Source organism: Exophiala oligosperma, assembly GCF_000835515.1.
Source record: "Exophiala oligosperma strain CBS 72588 unplaced genomic scaffold supercont1.9, whole genome shotgun sequence".
NCBI classification, from domain to species: domain Eukaryota; kingdom Fungi; phylum Ascomycota; class Eurotiomycetes; order Chaetothyriales; family Herpotrichiellaceae; genus Exophiala; species Exophiala oligosperma.
In genome coordinates, this window is record NW_015622826.1 from 245,047 (window position 1) to 262,022 (window position 16,976).

The 16,976-nt window shown below is 50.1% G+C and overlaps 3 protein-coding genes across 3 annotated transcripts; 2 read left to right on the forward strand and 1 right to left on the reverse strand.

The window, feature by feature from the left end:
* Positions 1-211: 211 nt before the first annotated feature.
* On the forward strand, positions 212-2,164 carry PV06_08701 (uncharacterized protein; the record flags this gene model as incomplete). Its single annotated transcript, XM_016410068.1, has 4 exons — positions 212-416; positions 485-617; positions 678-1,820; positions 1,905-2,164. The coding sequence occupies 4 exons, from the start codon at positions 212-214 to the stop codon at positions 1,993-1,995; spliced, it is 1,572 nt and encodes a 523-aa protein (XP_016259090.1). The 3' UTR covers positions 1,996-2,164.
* Positions 2,165-8,682: 6,518 nt separating this feature from the next.
* Positions 8,683-14,099, forward strand: PV06_08702 (uncharacterized protein). Its single transcript, XM_016410069.1, has 10 exons — positions 8,683-9,582; positions 9,638-9,856; positions 9,955-10,423; positions 10,484-10,943; positions 11,039-11,098; positions 11,152-11,808; positions 11,868-12,685; positions 12,752-12,862; positions 12,929-13,332; positions 13,415-14,099. Exons 1-10 carry the CDS (start codon positions 8,694-8,696, stop codon positions 13,900-13,902), a joined length of 4,575 nt encoding a protein of 1,524 aa, XP_016259091.1. The 5' UTR covers positions 8,683-8,693; the 3' UTR covers positions 13,903-14,099.
* Positions 14,100-15,816: 1,717 nt separating this feature from the next.
* PV06_08703 (uncharacterized protein) lies at positions 15,817-16,863 on the reverse strand. The gene has a single exon (XM_016410070.1). It carries the CDS (start codon positions 16,731-16,733, stop codon positions 15,966-15,968), a length of 768 nt encoding a protein of 255 aa, XP_016259092.1. The 5' UTR covers positions 16,734-16,863; the 3' UTR covers positions 15,817-15,965.
* Positions 16,864-16,976: the final 113 nt, after the last annotated feature.

Here is a 16,976-nt window from a genome sequence, read left to right on the forward strand (position 1 = left end):
ACGTTTTGTAGGTTTGTTCGATTCCAAGCGTAATTCAACAGCCAGTCGCATGTCTACAGTTTGAAATATGGCACAAAAATATTATCGGAAACTAGGCATTAATCGCTGAGAGGGCCGACCAATGAAGCCTTCAATAATGGCATATCCTCTCATCAATCCTTAAGCCTTCGTTGATTGTTCATCGATTGATCGTTTCAGTCCCATAGAAACCATGGCTGGCCTACTCTCAGTGACACGAATTGCCTTGGGAATAGGCATACTGGTCGTCGTGGCCATGGTATGCTATCGAAAGGCTTTCCGACGTTCAAACTTGCCTTTACCACCAGGGCCCAAGGGCGAACCAATTCTTGGACACCTTCGTCTTATCCCAGAGTCTCATCCCGAGTATCAATTGACAGAGTGGGGCAAGGAGTACAGTATGTCAATCACAGCTCTGGTCTCATTCGTACTCCCATGACTAACGTCTGGATTTGCGTCTCATTAGAATCTGATGTCCTGTCTTTCAATATCCTGGGTCGACCGATCATTGTGCTCAATAGCCGTGAAGCATGTCATGACCTTCTCGACAAGCGAGGTACCAACTACAATGACCGACCAAGATTTGTGCTCTTTGAAGTGTATGTATTCGGTCTCATTGTGACGTGTCTAGAACTGCGTAAACTGATTCACTCACGTAGCATGGGATGGGGCATAACATTGACCTTCCTCCGGTGGGGCCCAAAATTCAAGCTTCACCGAAAACTGATGCAGAGCTCCTTCACCCAGTCAGCATGCAAGCCATACAGACCTATCCAAGAACAAGAAGCCCGCCAGGCAGTGCGAGAGATCCTGGACAGTCCACAAGACTGGGACACGCTGCTCCGTAAGTTCGCACAGGCGGTGGTTCTGCGAATCGGTTTTGGTCTAGGGATCACGCAAAAGGACGACCCGTACATCAAGATGTCGCTGGATGCCGAGGAAGCCACCGGTAAAGGCGGTGTGCCGGGGGCATCTATAGTCGACTTCTTCCCTGCGCTCAAACACCTGCCCAGCTGGCCGCTCAGACTGGGCGTCCTGGAGCACGCCCGCTCGACCAAGCCCTACATCCGACGCCTACACGACGCTCCCTGGGACGCCACCGAACCCGAAATCCTCAGCGGAAAGGCGACACTCCCGTCGTTTATGCGCACTCATCTGGAACGGTACATGGACAACGTGGCCAGATCCAAACCCAACGAAGCCACCATTCCCGACCTCAAAGGAGCCGCTGGCGCCATCTCCATCGCAGGCGGCAACACCACCTGGTCGACGCTGATGGTGTGCATCATGAACCTACTCCTACATCCGGAAATCCTGAAAAATGCCCGCGAGCAGGTGGACGAGGTCGTCGGCACCGATCGACTCCCCACCTTTGACGATCGCGACCAGCTACCGTACATCGAATACCTAATCCAGGAGACGACGAGGTGGTACCCACTGTCACCACTGGGCGTCCCGCACGCAACCATCAAGGACGATACGTACAAGGGCATGTTTATCCCAGGAGGTTCGGTCGTGTTTGCCAACGCCTACGCCATGACACATGATCCCTGCGTGTATGATGATCCCGAGACGTTCGACCCGAATCGTTACGCCCCCATTTCAGAGGGCGGAAAGGGCGAACCGTTCCCCGAAGGTCCCTTTGGATTTGGCCGCCGAGTCTGTCCAGGACAGTGGCTGGCTACTGCTGGTGTTTACATCATGGTCTCGACGTTGCTGGCCACGATGGACATGAAATGTCCCAAAGGTCCTGATGGTGCCGAAATAAGGCCCGCCGTGGCTTTTACCAACGGCCTTTCCAAGTAAGTGATATGCATATATTCTGTGTCCTACTGCCGGTGGCGCCCGCTCTCTCCTTCTCCATCTAACCTCTGTGACCCTATTAGTGTTCCTGAGCCATTCGGATGTGTAATGATCCCGAGATCGGAAAAGGCTCGTGCGCTCTTAGAACAGTATTGTGACGAACTACAAATGTGACCATTATGGGCGTGCTTGGTCTAGGATGAAGGATTAATCTGACATTGATTTGTCGAAGTGGGTGAATAAGGCTCGGGCCAGAGAGTTCAAGGAATAAAAGGAATAATTTACACATTAAATGGCAATGTACTTGAGAAATTATAGCTATAGCTCTAGCTAGGTAGAGGTCTATATGAAATTCATGATTCTTGTTCGAGCCGTCAAGCCTGTAAGGAGATACTACAGTCATGACTACAGCCCGGGCCAAAAAGCATCCTTCAATACCTTCGCACTATCACTCACGAGGGCTTTCCCCTTTGTCAATATCCCTGTGTCAAGAAGAGATCAGTTTATGCCCCGACCAGACTGCCTCTCAGAAGGGTGAGGATAAAACAGGAACACGCCATCAAACTTACCATTCATAGCCAGGATCGTATGAGTCATGCCCTCGTAGTACTTGACGTCAACGTCGACGCCCACGGTACGCAATTGTTCCGCGAACGCCGTGGCTTCAGGGGCGAGCAGGTCTTGCTCGGCGATACCGATCCAGGTTTTGGGAGACTTGGCCAACAGGTCCGCGGGAGCGAGGTTGGGGGAGGCATCCCAGTTGAGAGCATCGTCTTTGTTTGTCAGGTACATGTTGCGGTACCACGTCATGCGGGCCGGGGTAAGCCAGGGAGTGTGTATGCGAGTTGACCAGGTCGTAGCTACTGTGGCGGTGTTGTCGATGACGGGAGCCAGGAGAAGTTGTAAAACCAGAGGAATGGGTGCGGGTTTCATCGATGCTGCTTTGAGTGCCGTCACAAGAGCCAAGTTTCCGCCTCTGCAGAGTAAAACAAGTCATGATCATGTCATGTCGGTCGTTCAGCGGCAGATACAAAACAGGGAGAGAGAGAAAGAGAATGTCGAGGTAGAATATGAGGAGAAGTGAAAATAATGGACACATACGCCGACGTCCCTCCGACCGCTAATCTATGTCTGTCGATGTTCATAGCACCAGAGACGGCTTGGTCATGTACCCATACCAGAGCCTCGAGTGCATCTTCTACCGGTATAGGGTACGGGTACTCTGGACACAGTCTATATCCGACGGTGACGACTACACATCCTGCGTCTGTTGAGTTTCATGTGATCAGCAACGACCATAACTCACATTCCACCCAGAGGGACCATAATAAAACCAGCTTTGAGGGGGCCCAGAGCAATGATGGAGTAGATAGAAAAGCCTTTTACATTAAGACGTACCTCGACACATCCTCGAACAGAAATCATTCTCACTCTCGACTCCCCCGATCGCCCATCCTCCACCGTGATACCAAACCAAGACTGGCCATCCATTCTCCGGGTTCTCATCTTCGGGCCAGAAAATCCTGACAGGAAAGTTCCCCAAGTCGACGTCCCTCACTTCTTTCACCGGGACAGCCTGAGACGTTCCAGGTGGAAAAGGCCTTCGACGTCGGGTATGGATCGGGTGCCATGGCCGTACGTCGTCTGGTTCAACGAATTGAATATATTTGTCGTGGAATGCCACGTACTCTGGGTCCAACTTGGGGCGCACAGAAGGGTGAAGAGGCTGGTATGAAGTGGTGCTGTTCTCGGCGTCGCTGAGGATGTTGTCAGCAACAGCCATGTCCGCGGATGAAGATGATGATTCACTTAGAATCACTGTGTCCAAGGCATGTGATCCGAGTATACAGAAGACGGGCTCACTTGAGACAAAGCTGACCAACAGGGCTTCCTCTCCTACGATTGAGCTCAGTCATCCTATTCGCCTACCTGCTGCCTACCTACTGTCGATCATGTGAGTACCTCATTCTATGATCTGTAATTTGATAGTCGTCATAATTCCAAAGTTGCCGGGCTTGTAGTTGGTCCCGAATTCGAGCTTCCTTCCTGACCGGCATCGATAGATCATCGTAATAGTGTTGCCGGCACCTCGATTCTTCCAATTTGTCCTTTATCCCCCAGCTGCCGCCGGCAAATTTTTGGAGTAACAGATCCGAGCGACGAGGCTCTCCAAGTGGGTCCGCAATCAAGTACGTCTTTGGATACGATTCCTGACTTGAGTACTGCTGGGGACATACTGGCCCAGACTCTAGTATCTGTATTCTACTCCACACGGAGCATTTCGGTGCGGATTCTGTACCGGCAACAATACCGGATTTGCTCACCTAGGCGCCAAGTAAACATCAAGTGATACCCGAGGCTGGCGAACTTTGAGCACCGGCATAACACGAGAGACGTTGAATTGAACAAACGTGTTTCAACGAACAGCCAACAAGCCAGACAAATCAAAAGCACAACCTTTCACCATGCCATCCACGGTCGACCATGCAGCGTCAAACTCGTACGCGGCATCGGGTTTCTCGAACCGCATGGGTTGGGGTACTCGGCCCGCCCTGATCCTCATCGACGTGTGCAAGGCTTACTTCACCGAGGGGTCACCGTTGTCCCTGACCGACAACCCGGCGGGCGCATCGTCGCCGGTGTCGATGCGAAAATTACTGGAAGCCGCCAGGGCAGGGGGTGTGCCTGTGATTTGGAGTGAGGTCAAGTACACCCGGTCGGACATGGGCGACGCGGGTCTGTTCTGGAGGAAAGCGAAACCCTTGGACGTCTGGCAAGCCGGTGACACCAGAGGTCTGGCGGACCATGTCGACGGCCTTGTACCACGAGACGACGAGATCAACATAGTCAAGAAATACGCTTCGGCTTTCTTTGGGACGTCTCTGGCTTCAGAGTTGCAGGTAAAGAATTCTCCGTGTTCCCCGGGATGTGGTCCGTCATAGGAGATGCTCTCTAGATTATATAGGACGACTGCAAGTGATGGGGGTGAGGATACATGACTGACGCTCGTCATCTTTCCCGCAGTGTTTGAACGTTGATACCCTGGTCATATGCGGTGTCAGTACCTCCGGATGTGTGAGAGCTACCACTCTAGATGCAATGCAGCACGGGTTCAGGCCAATGGTGAGTACACTTTCCACCGTCAAACCCCTAGATGGCAAAGTTTTAAGACACGGGGGACTTGTACAGGTCGTGGGCTCGGCGTGTGGTGATCGGACACCCGAAATCCAGGCCGCGAATTTGTTCGATCTGGATGCGAAATATGCAGATGTTGTTGAGGAAGATGAAGCCATCGAGCGACTCAAGGCAGGATGGTCGTGATTATTAATGCCAGCGATCATTAAGGTGGTCATGTCTAGAAAGTGATAAAGGTGTTGATCTGGTCGTTATCGACGTAGACGTCCACGGGCCTTGTGAGCAGGTGGTAACTTGGTCAGATAGACTGGTAGTCTAGTAAACGCAGCTTGAAGCCAGAAGGTCAACCTCATTCCATGACGTTGATACAAACATTCACGAATGACCGTTTCAAGAACGTAGAGATGGTCTTTGTTGATATGCATCTATCCACCATCAAGTAACTGATTGGTCGGGTCTGCTGTTCTAGACCCGCGGCCACGTTGGCTATGAGAAGAATCCAAACACTATATTCGGAGTACTGGTACACGGTCGAGATGGTCTTGACGACACGGGTATTCCCAAGCAGGAGATATTGTTGCGAGTAATGGTATGCATGGTTTGCCGGCCGGATCAAATACGAATACTCCCTGGTACGGGATTATCCGTTGCCAACGAGGCTCCGCTCTGAAAGTCTCGCACAGGGCCCTCATCCGCTTGCCGGCAACTGCGAAATCGGCCCAGGCGACTAGAGATGTCGGTCAAAAATTTTGATTAGGCAATGTCCTAGATGCCTAGCAATATCTTCAACGTTAGGTCCATATCCGTCAAAGCCATTGTCGATGAGATGAACGAGGCACTGCACGTGTAGACACTTCACCACCACACACATGCTGCCCCAATGAGTGTCCCCGAAAAGGTACCTCCACGGCAGGAAGCGGCTGTGACTTTGGATGTCGAGAATCATGCACCACTTGCACAAACGGCCACCGAGCCATACTGTGTCTATGGCAAAAAAGCAAAATGGTTCCTTGTAGGCATTAGTGCAGTGGCAGGTTTCTTCAGGTACGTTCATGTTGGCCAGCCTTGCCGTCGTTGTCGCTGTTGCAACGGCTAGAGTTTGGAAAATTCTGAAGCATCAAGGCAAAATGATTGATCATGTTCTTGTAGTCCGTTTCCAGCAAACATCTATTTTCCCGCCATACCCACCTTAGCTCAGGTTTTCGATGTGTCGACGGACTCGATTAACCTCACTGTCACCATATATTTGGCCATGCAAGGAATCTGTATGTTTTGTTCGCCACCCTCTGAACTGTTCATGCTGACACAAATTCCTCCTCAAGCACCCATGCTCTGGGGACCATTATCGGATCGCGTGGGCCGTAGACCGGTTTTCGTGGGATGCTTCATCATCCTGGTGGCATCTTGCATAGGTCTAGCCTTGACTCCTACCAATGCTTTTTGGCTTCTCTTGCTGTTGAGAGCCGTGCAAGCTGGAGGATGCGCCAGTACGATAGCCTTGGGTATGTAGACATGCTCACGGCACGTGTATGCCTGTCTAACGAACATTGTGCACCGCCAGGATCGGGAGTGATTGGCGATATCTCGTCGCCTGAGGAGAGAGGGGGCTTCTTTGGAATGTTCAATTTAGGACCAATGGTGAGGTTAACGACATACCAGGAAAGATCAGACTGACCCAGTGGTAGTTGTCACCATGCATCGCACCAGTGCTAGGTGGTGTCCTGTCTGAAAGATTAGGATGGCGATCCATCTTCTGGTTCCTTGCCATTGCAGCCGTTGTGTGTATGCTATTCATTCTCCTGTACGGTTTCATGCTCCGTTCTTACCTGAACAATGACAGATATCTAACAAAAGTACAGCTTCTTGCCTGAAACTATGAGGACATTAGTTGGAAATGGAAGTATAGCACCGCCGAATATGCTATATCGCCCGTGGCTGCCGATCATTCGTCCTAGCGATGGTCAGAACGAAAAGAAGCATATCAACAGACCTCGCCGAACGTCAACAAATCCAGTAAAGCTTCTGAAACTTCCACACATTGTTGTGGCACTGTTTTACACCGGAGTGGTGTATGCAGTCAACTATACCATTACGGCCACCATCTCCTCTTCTTTTGCAAACATCTATCCCTATCTTTCCGAGACTGCACTCGGCCTGTGCTATCTTTCCACTGGAGGAGGTATGATTCTTGGCTCCACCCTGACTGGGAAGATGCTTGATCGAGAGTACCAGAAGGCGAAGCAGCGGTGGGCGACAGAGACAGACTCGGAGAACGACCTGTTTCCGATTGAAAAGGCTCGGCTACGAACGATGCCGTTGTTGCTTGCAATTTTCCTTGGCTGTGTCTTTGGCTGGGGATGGTGTCTGACAACCAGGGTCTCCATTGCGGTCCCATTGATCCTTCAGTTCATCCGTAAGTGTGGCTAGGGCGTGCCAAATTGACGCCTTTCTATGCTAAATTCCACCATAGTGGGATATACCTCGATTTCAATCCTAAACGCGACCATGACCTTGATGATTGACGTTGCACCAGGTCAGAGTTCGGGTGTGATTGCATGTGTAAGGAGAAGACCCGGATGCGATGTGGACATTCATTGACTGTACGGTGATATCCAGACAAATCTCATGCGATGCTCATTAGCTGCACTGCTCGTTTCTGTGATTGACTACGCGACCAACTCTCTGGGATATGGATGGACATATGTGCTTCTCGGAGGTATATCCATTCTCTTGTGGCCATTGATGCATATCGAGATGAAATTTGGGCCACGATGGAGGAGCAAGCAAAAAATCACGGCTTGATGGACTGAATGCTGAGTTGTTCTGGATAGCGTGTATTCAACGTCTTATGCATGCACATGAGAGAATTTTCGAACGATTGGCGGGACCATTGATGCAGTAAAGAGTTGTATTGTTCTTGTGGTGTTTCAAATCGAGGAGGTGCGAAAGTAGCAAACAGGGCGAAGCTGACTAACGTCGTGAGTAATCAGAGCACGTGATGTAACTACGGAGAAAGCTTCGGAAAAGTAAGCACTCTAATGAAGATCCCTGACAAGCTAACCGAGTACGAGGACGAGGACGACGCGGAATGGGTAACAACACACCATGTTACAGGCGTATCATCTTAGGATTCGACAGAAGGAACTCTGCATACTTTTCCGACAGAAAGACTGTTTGAGCAATATCGACAAATAGTGTGCTCCTAGTCGTTTGTGTGGACATGGCTTCTGTCGACACAAAGCATGTGGCTGGGTCCATAACAACGACGCCTGGGTTCTCCCATTGCTCGCCAAGTCGATAACCCTTGGGACACGGACTGTAAACATCCTCTCCCAGACGAACACTCTCGGGCCCGTGCCCATCCTTCTTCCGCCCCATAATTAACGAACGTATCCTGCTTCCATATGCGAGATCGCTCACGTCGATCCTTCTGAGTCGATTGGCTCAAAGACGTCGTGTCAGTCGTGTGGGTGTGTTGATTCTTCCTTAGACTTCGCAAGGAACAGTTCCCGGACCCCGGAAGTTAGATTTCGCTTATGGGTGGTCCCTGCTGGCATATCAATAAACATGCCAATGATTGTTTCTGTCATGGATGTGGCTGTGGGCCGTGTATGTACGCCCCAACTTTATCAGGCGTCCCTAGAGCTCTGGAGTTGGCCTGAGGTTGTTACATATAGTAAGTGCGTAAGACATTCCCCTGTTTCCAGGACTTCGTAAGTATTTGTCTCGACCTTATCATGGCCTCCGAGGACACAGCGCGGGAGGCGCATCGTACGTCTACACGCGCCTCTCTGGAGAGTATTTCTTCACATGCAGCCTCAACAAGGACGGAAAGCAGTTCTGAGAATCCTCGTTTCGAACCTATACGATCAAGAAAAACTCGAGATGAGGCAGACTATCAATTTGACCGTGGTGATGCTGCCACTCGGAGTGAACTTGCGAGGATGGCCTCGGTACTCTCTGGAGTTCAGCCCGCTCGCACAGCCACTGGAGACGGTCTTGCAAGACAAGACACTGTAGCGGGCATGACGCCTCAATCGCCCGAGTTTGATCCCAACCATCCGTCTTTCAATTTTTTTCTCTGGATGAGGAAGTTTGCACAACTTCTAGAAGAGCAAGGTATCAAGCATCGACGGTCAGGATTTACTTTCACGAATCTCAATGTGTCCGGCAAAGGTGCCGCTCTCGTGCTCCAACAGACTGTCGGGTCAGTCTTCATGTCGCCCTTCCGCTTCCGTGAGCGTTTCAGCCATCCCCCGGAGAAGAAGATCTTGAGCAATTTCAATGGACATGTAAACAGTGGAGAATTACTCATTGTCCTTGGAAGACCTGGGAGTGGCTGCTCTACCTTCCTAAAAAGCATATGTGGGGAGCTTCAAGGTCTCAACATTTCCCAGGATTCCAAGATTACATACAGCGGCATATCGCAAGACATCTTTCTTAAGGAGTTCAAAGGTGAAGCAGTTTACAACCAGGAGAATGAAAAGCACTTTCCACATTTGACGGTTGGGGAGACGCTTGAATTCGCAGCTGCGTGCAGAACTCCGTCCAAGCGGCTGTTTGATGTGCCTCGAGACAAATGGGTCAAATATATGGCAACTGTGATGATGAACATCTTTGGCCTTTGTGAGTGATGTTCGGTGTGGTCTTCTTTTCTCCATTGACTGACACATCTATGCAGCCCATACACGTAACACCAAGGTTGGCGATGATTTCGTGCGAGGAGTTAGTGGCGGTGAACGCAAGCGCGTCAGCCTTGCAGAGATGGCACTTGCTGGACCACCCATAGCTGCATGGGACAACTCGACTAGAGGACTGGATTCTCAGACTGCGCTCGAATTCGTCCGATCACTACGCATAGCGGCCGATGTTGCCGGTCTCACGTCTTTGATTGCTATATGTGAGTATATGATCTCCCTGCATGAAAATGATGCGATTTATGTTGGGCCTTGCCATCAAAGCAACATTATTCTTCGTTTTATGACTGACTCCATATAGACCAAGCATCACAAGCTATCTATGACCTGTGCGACAAAGCAATTGTCCTATACGAAGGAAAACAAATTTACTTTGGGCCTACAGATGAGGCAAAAGCGTATTTCGAAGACATGGGCTGGTATTGCCCTCCGCGGCAAACGACAGGGGACTTTTTGACATCTATCACCAATCCGCGAGAACGAAAGCCTCGAGAAGGGTTTGAAAATCGTGTACCTCGCACGGTTGAGGACTTTGAGAAGTATTGGCTTGAAAGTCCAAACTACAAATACGCCCAAGACGAATCAAATCAAGCCGCCGAAGTCGATGCTGATGGAAAGCAAGCTCTCGATACTTTTCGAGAATCTCATCAGGTTATGCAAGCTCAACATACACGACCCAAGTCGCCCTACATCATCAGTATACCTATGCAGGTTCGCCTGTGTACGAAGCGAGCATATCAACGACTGTGGAATGACAAAGCCTCAACAGTGTAAGCCACTGGTCTCGTCTTGACTTCAAATCCCACCAACTGACTTCTACCTTGCTATAGCGCTGTAATCTTCAGTCAAATAACAATGGCCTTGGTCATCGGTTCTATTTACTTCGGGACTCCACTTTCAACTGGTGCATTCTTTGCCAAGGGGGCGGTTTTGTTCTTCGCCGTGCTATTGAGCGCGCTCCAGTCCGTCGTGGAGATTAACAAGCTATACGCACAACGACCGATCGTGGCCAAACACAAATCCTACGCTTTCTACCATCCTTTTACGGAGGCTCTTGCGGGAATTGTGGCAGACTTGCCCATCAAGTTTTGTACGGCGACTGTGTTCAACATCATCCTCTACTTTCTCGCTGGACTCCGGATGAGAGCTTCCAACTTTTTTATCTTCTTCCTATTCAATTTTATCTCGATGTTAACAATGTCTGCAATCTTCAGATCCACTGCGGCATTGACAAAGACCATCACCGCGGCACTTGCCATTGCAGGTGTAGGTGTATTGTGGGTTGTGATTGTACGTGTAGCCCTCCCTGGATGATTGTGCCTGTGCATTCAGGCTCTGAGGGATTTTCTCCGCTTCACAAAAAACTGAATTCTAACTATCTGCAGTATACTGGCTTCACGATCCAACGCAGTTACATGCATCCATGGTTCAAATGGTCCAGCTGGGTAAGCTTCCAGATCTCCACGATCATATTCAGTCTCTGACAATACAAACGCAGATCAATCCCGTTGCATACGCATTCGAAGCTCTCCTTGTCAACGAAGTACATGGACGCGAGTTCCCGTGCGCGCCAACAAGTTTGGTCCCACCTTATGGTCAAGGGAACAATTTCCAATGTGCTGTTGCCGGCTCCGTCACAGGTCAAATCAACGTCTCCGGAGACGCTTGGGTCAAGTCCTCTTATGGATACTCTTACAGCCATATTTGGCGGAACCTGGGATTCTTGTTTGCTTTCATGATCTTCTTCTTCGCCGTCTACTTCATCGCTACTGAAGTGAACTCTGACACAACCTCGACTGCGGAATTCCTAGTATTCCAACGTGGACATGTTCCTGGATACCTTCAGGAGGGGAGACGTAAGGACGAAGAGGATCCTGAAAGGGCCAGCAAACCTGCCAACCCCGTCGATGATGTCGAAGGGAAACAGGAAGATAAGGTTAAAGTTCTGCCAGCACAGAAAGATATCTTCACATGGCGGAATGTGACTCTTGACATCAAGATCAAAGGAGAACCGCGGAGATTACTTGACAACATATCGGGGTATGTGAAGCCTGGAACTCTTACGGCTCTCATGGGTACGAGTGGCGCCGGCAAGACCACACTGCTTGACGCATTGGCACAAAGGACCAACATTGGGGTTTTGACTGGAGACATGGTAAGTACAGACTCGGCCTTAAATTATGGTTAGTACCTTTCGATTAATGTGATTCCCAGCTTGTCAACGGCAAACCCTTAGATCCTTCCTTCCAACGCAAGACGGGCTATGTTCAGCAGCAAGACTTGCACCTTGAGACTGCCACCGTCCGAGAGGCTCTGCAGTTTTCGGCATATCTCCGACAGCCAAGCTCTGTATCCAAGGAAGAGAAAGACTCTTTTGTCGAGGACGTCATTCACATGCTGAATATGGAAGACTTCAGTGAAGCGGTTGTCGGAAACCCTGGCGAAGGTCTGAATGTCGAGCAGCGCAAGCTACTCACGATCGGAGTTGAGTTGGCCGCAAAGCCTGCTCTCCTGATATTCTTAGATGAGCCTACGTCCGGATTGGACTCTCAGAGCTCTTGGTCGATCGTGGCGTTCCTCCGCAAGCTCGCAAACTCTGGACAGGCCATCCTATGCACGATCCACCAACCGTCGGCAATTTTGTTTCAAGAGTTTGATCGTCTTTTATTCTTGATGAAGGGCGGCAAAACCATCTACTTTGGAGACATCGGAGCAAACTCCAGGACATTGCTGGATTATTTCGAACGCAACGGCGCTCCGAAATGCGACGAGAATGCCAATCCAGCCGAGTACATGCTTGACATCTGTGGCAAGGACTCTGATCGTGATTGGAGCGAAGTTTGGAAGACCACTCCCGAGGCTGATGAGGTCCAGGCCGAACTAGATCGAATCTATGAAACGAAGAGATCCGAGTCTGCTACTGACCACGGTCCGGCGACCCAATATGCGGCTCCTCTCAGGTCCCAAATCTATCATGTCACCAGACGTGTTTTCCAGCAATACTGGAGAACGCCATCATACATCAACGGCAAGTAAGTAACAAATCCCATCCATTTCCGAAGACCCAGGTCAGGTCAGTACTAATCGTTGGGTTCTAGATTCGTGTTGGGTATCATGGCTGCGTTGTTTATTGGTTTTTCCTTCTACAAGCAGAACACCACTCAGGCCGGTTTGCAAAACACGATTTTTGCAGTCTTTATGCTTGTCACGTACGTTTTCTCGATTGAAAGTCGGCTCCGCCCTTGCCGGCGAAACTAATGTTGTTCTATATCCAGGATCTTCTCCACCCTTGTCCAACAAATCATGCCGCGCTTCGTCATCCAACGATCCTTGTACGAAGTGCGTGAACGTCCATCCAAAGCGTATTCTTGGGTTGCATTCCTCGTCGCCAACATCATCGTGGAGATCCCATACCAGCTTCTTCTCGGGGTTCTGATTTGGGTTTCGTGGTACTTTGCGGTGTTCGGCAAGAACCAATCTGGACAGACGCGAGGCTTGATGCTCCTCTTCGTGTTACAGTTCATGTTGTTCACGAGCACGTTTGCTCACATGGTCATCGCGGCCCTACCGGATGCCGAGACGGCCGGAAATATCGTCACGCTTCTGTTCAGTATGATCCTCACATTCAACGGTGTACTTCAGCCACCTTCTGCCTTGCCTGGCTTTTGGATCTTCATGTGTGAGTACTTTTCTGTCCCTCCCTGCCTGTCCTCGCTCGACGTTCTGGTTGCGTTTGACCTGACACATTTGTTTCCCGACAGACCGTGTGAGTCCAATGACGTACCTCATCTCTGGCTGGGCCAGTACCGGTCTGCACGGCCGGGATGTCGTTTGCGCGCCAAACGAGATGGCCATCTTCGACCCACCGTCGGGCCAGACCTGCCAGCGGTATCTGGCCGAGTACCTCAACGAGGGAGCTCCCGGACGCCTGCTCAACCCCGGGGCCACGAGCGGGTGCGAGTATTGTCCCATCCGGTCGGCGGACCAGTTCCTCGCGGCGAGCAACGTCTACTACAGCCAGCGGTGGAGGAACTTTGGTCTCGGCTTCGTCTACATCTTCTTCAACGTCTTCGCCTGCATATCGTTGTACTATGTCTTCCGGGTGAGACGGTTCAGCATCTCCAGCCTGGCCAAGCGACCTGCTTACGTGGCCGACATGGTCTTCATCCAGGGCTTCCGGCGCCTGTTTGCGAGGAACGTCGAGCCGACACCACCTGGAAAAGAGGCCGAGAGTCACAAGGCGTTTTGAGTGGTGTGTCCCTCTGGTTATATTCTTCTGGTGGGCAAAAGTGCACATATTCCTAAAAGACTATATCTATCTTGACGACGCCATTCCCGGCCATTGGAGCGATATTTTTGTTTAAATATGAGTGGTCTTCGTCGTCTAGTGCTTGATGCTTAATAAACTACTATTGTCACCCAATGGCGCCCTAGATTGCCTCTTGGACCTGAAGCTTAGAAACTGCTTATTAAGAGAGTATACTTTCAGAATAAGCGATCCTATCAACCTCAGCATACAGACCAGAATCAATCCCTCCTGAGGACCCCATACGAACTACTCCTTTGCCCTTGGCCCCAACAGTTCCCCCTGATGGGTATTCGGTACTCCGTACTGTTTGGAGTAAAGTAATACCGACGTCAGTGGCTGGCCCCTCCCCTCCCAGCGGTTCACGGTTCACGGCACACGGCTGGTATGAAGTCCGTATGAGCCGATGCTCCTCAACTTTGTGTGATTGTTTCTCTACGACCTTTTCATTTTCTTGATACAATCATTCTATCGCTCGATCGGCACGTTTCTTTCTTTGAACCGTCTTGAACCATTTTGTACGTGCCGACCTTGCATTATGTCCGTGATGACTCTTGACCAGACAGACAAGCATTTTGGGTCCAAACGCCGCCACGGTCAACATAGTAGGGTACACACGAATGAAGCCACCTTATCCGGTGAGAGAAACAAGGATCCTTTTCGGGCCCGAGATATAGGAAAGCCCTTTGAAGATAACACAAAATTACACTGCTGTGTAAGACAGGCTGAACCAGACTAAAAAAGACGGAATCAGGCCTCCCCCCGCTGATTGAACTTGACTTTTTGTCGTGAGTAGGTATTTTTGAACAAAGTATATAAAAGCCGGTGTGATTCCTGCCCAGGCTCTTCAATATATTATCTTCCATCAAACGGCTCTCTCTCTCTCTCTCTCTCTCTCTCTCTCCAGTCCAGTCTGTACTAGATAATCATATCAGCATACCAGATATCACATCAAATACAAACAGCATCACCAAACTAAATCAGCAATTTCAACATGGCCCCTTCAGTGGACCATTTGATCTCGGCCGTCGAAAATCGCATGTCTTGTTATACACTCACCAACAAGTCCCCCATCTCGGACTCGCGTGTCCAAGAGATCGTGAACGCCGCGGTCAAGAATGCTCCGTCCGCATTCAACGTCCAATCGGCACGTGCGGTCGTCCTACTGAAACGAGACCACGAAAAGCTTTGGGATTTGGGGGATGATTGTCTCAAAAAGGCCATGCCGGAAGCCGCGTACCAGGCTCTAGCTCCTAGAGTCCAGGGTTTCAAGGAAGCGTATGGTACGGTTTTGTTCTGTGAAGATCAATCTGCTTTGGATGGGTTGAAGGACAAGAATCCCGGGATTCAACATGTCATTCGAGATTGTAAGTGAAAAGGACAACGCCGCCCTAGAGAGGGAATCGAGATCATCAGCTAACAAACACGTCCTCCTCCTCCAGGGTCTCTACATTCAAGTGGTATGCATCAATTCATTGTCTGGACCGCACTTGAACTGGAAGGGTTGGGATGCAATTTACAACACTACAACTTCATGACTGAATTCAGTGATCAAGTCAGACAAACCTGGAATTTGCCCAATACCTGGGAACTTCACTGTCAACTCGTCTTTGGTCAACCAAAGGATGGGTTGAAGAGAAGTCGTGAGAGGACTTATTTACCCTTGGAGGAAGAAAGAGTGAAGATTTTTGGGTCTTGAAAATCCCTTCTTAAGAGGTGAATAATGAGAAGACTATTTGTATTTTGTAGAAAAGACTCTAAATCATGGTAATTAGAGATGCCTGGCTTTAAGATGTCCTTTCCCGGTCTACCATACAATAGACGATGCATCGTTCAGATTCAGTTCAGATCCACGTTCAAGATTCTCAGGTTCGATGTCAGGCAGTACTTGTAAAGCGACAGTGTAAACACTGCCCAACGTGTTCCAGGAATGAATTGGTCTCGGGATCAGAATGAGTACCGTGAGCTTTTTGAATCTTCCAATCAGACTCGTACATGGAGTACACTTAATTCAAATCCCAGTTCCTCCACGTCCGACCTCTCAACAATCCGTCCAAAAGGTCTCGTACACCGTACCCCCTCGACCATGACGGTTTTTTGGGGTCGGAGTTTGCCTCACTGATCTTCCAGAACAACGTCCCATCGTAGCATGCCAGAAGGTCATCCTTCCACACTCTTCCGTCCTTTTGGAGGAGGAGCCAAGTGGTCCAAAGTTCCATAAAGGCAAAACACCAGCCCGCCACGTCGGCGGCACAGCGGTTCTTCTTCCACATCCTCCACATTTGATCCGCCGAGAGACCACCACAACCGTCCTCGTCCCAGCGAGAAAACATGGCCTCGAACCTGTCACGGTGGAAATGCCCGTCCAGGTCGAAAATGTTGGTGTCGGAGCCGTGTTTGTCCTTGTGGATGCTCCCCACGTAGATCCGTAGCCAAGGGTCAGGATACCAGCTGTGGGCGAGACTGGTGGGGTACGAAAAGAAGATCGGGATGAGCAATGAGCCCAGCGAAAACAGAACATTGAACCCCAAAGCTCGGAAACCGTCGTAGACATCTTTTGGGTGGATGATGCCGTCGTTGTCACGATCCCAGAAGAGGACATGTTGTTGGAGGGCAGTCAGTTGGGACTTTTCTTCATGCCCGTCCGACATGTGTGTTGTGGGGACCCGGCCATTGTTGGACAGGTGCTCATTGCTGAGGCCGGAGGTGCCAGTGGTGCGTTTCCGGACGTCAGGATATAAGTAGGGTTTGGATGTCGTAGGAGATATCGCCATGGCTTACTTGGCCTTGTGGCTGATGATTGATCCGGTTGGCGAGGCCCAGCGTCGGTGGGTAGATGGTAAGAAAGAATCACACAGGTGTATAGCTGGCGAAAAGGTATCTAAATGTGACTTGAAGTTGCGGAGGGTGGGTTTTTTTTAATGGTGAGGCAGAACAAATCAATTGATGGTCATGAAGTCATGTATGCATCACTGATAGACTCGGTGCTGAAATTGTGAAAAGAAAAAAGAAAAAAC

Bases quoted from the DNA above. Each gene is read 5' to 3' on its own strand.
- PV06_08702 (XM_016410069.1), top strand. From the start codon at position 8,694: ATGGCCTCCGAGGACACAGCGCGGGAGGCGCATCGTACGTCTACACGC. The intron at 9,583-9,637 runs GTGAGTGATGTT...ACATCTATGCAG, and splicing joins GATGAACATCTTTGGCCTTT to CCCATACACGTAACACCAAG. The intron at 12,863-12,928 runs GTACGTTTTCTC...TTCTATATCCAG, and splicing joins GCAGTCTTTATGCTTGTCAC to GATCTTCTCCACCCTTGTCC.
- PV06_08703 (XM_016410070.1), bottom strand. From the start codon at position 16,733: ATGGCGATATCTCCTACGACATCCAAACCCTACTTATATCCTGACGTC.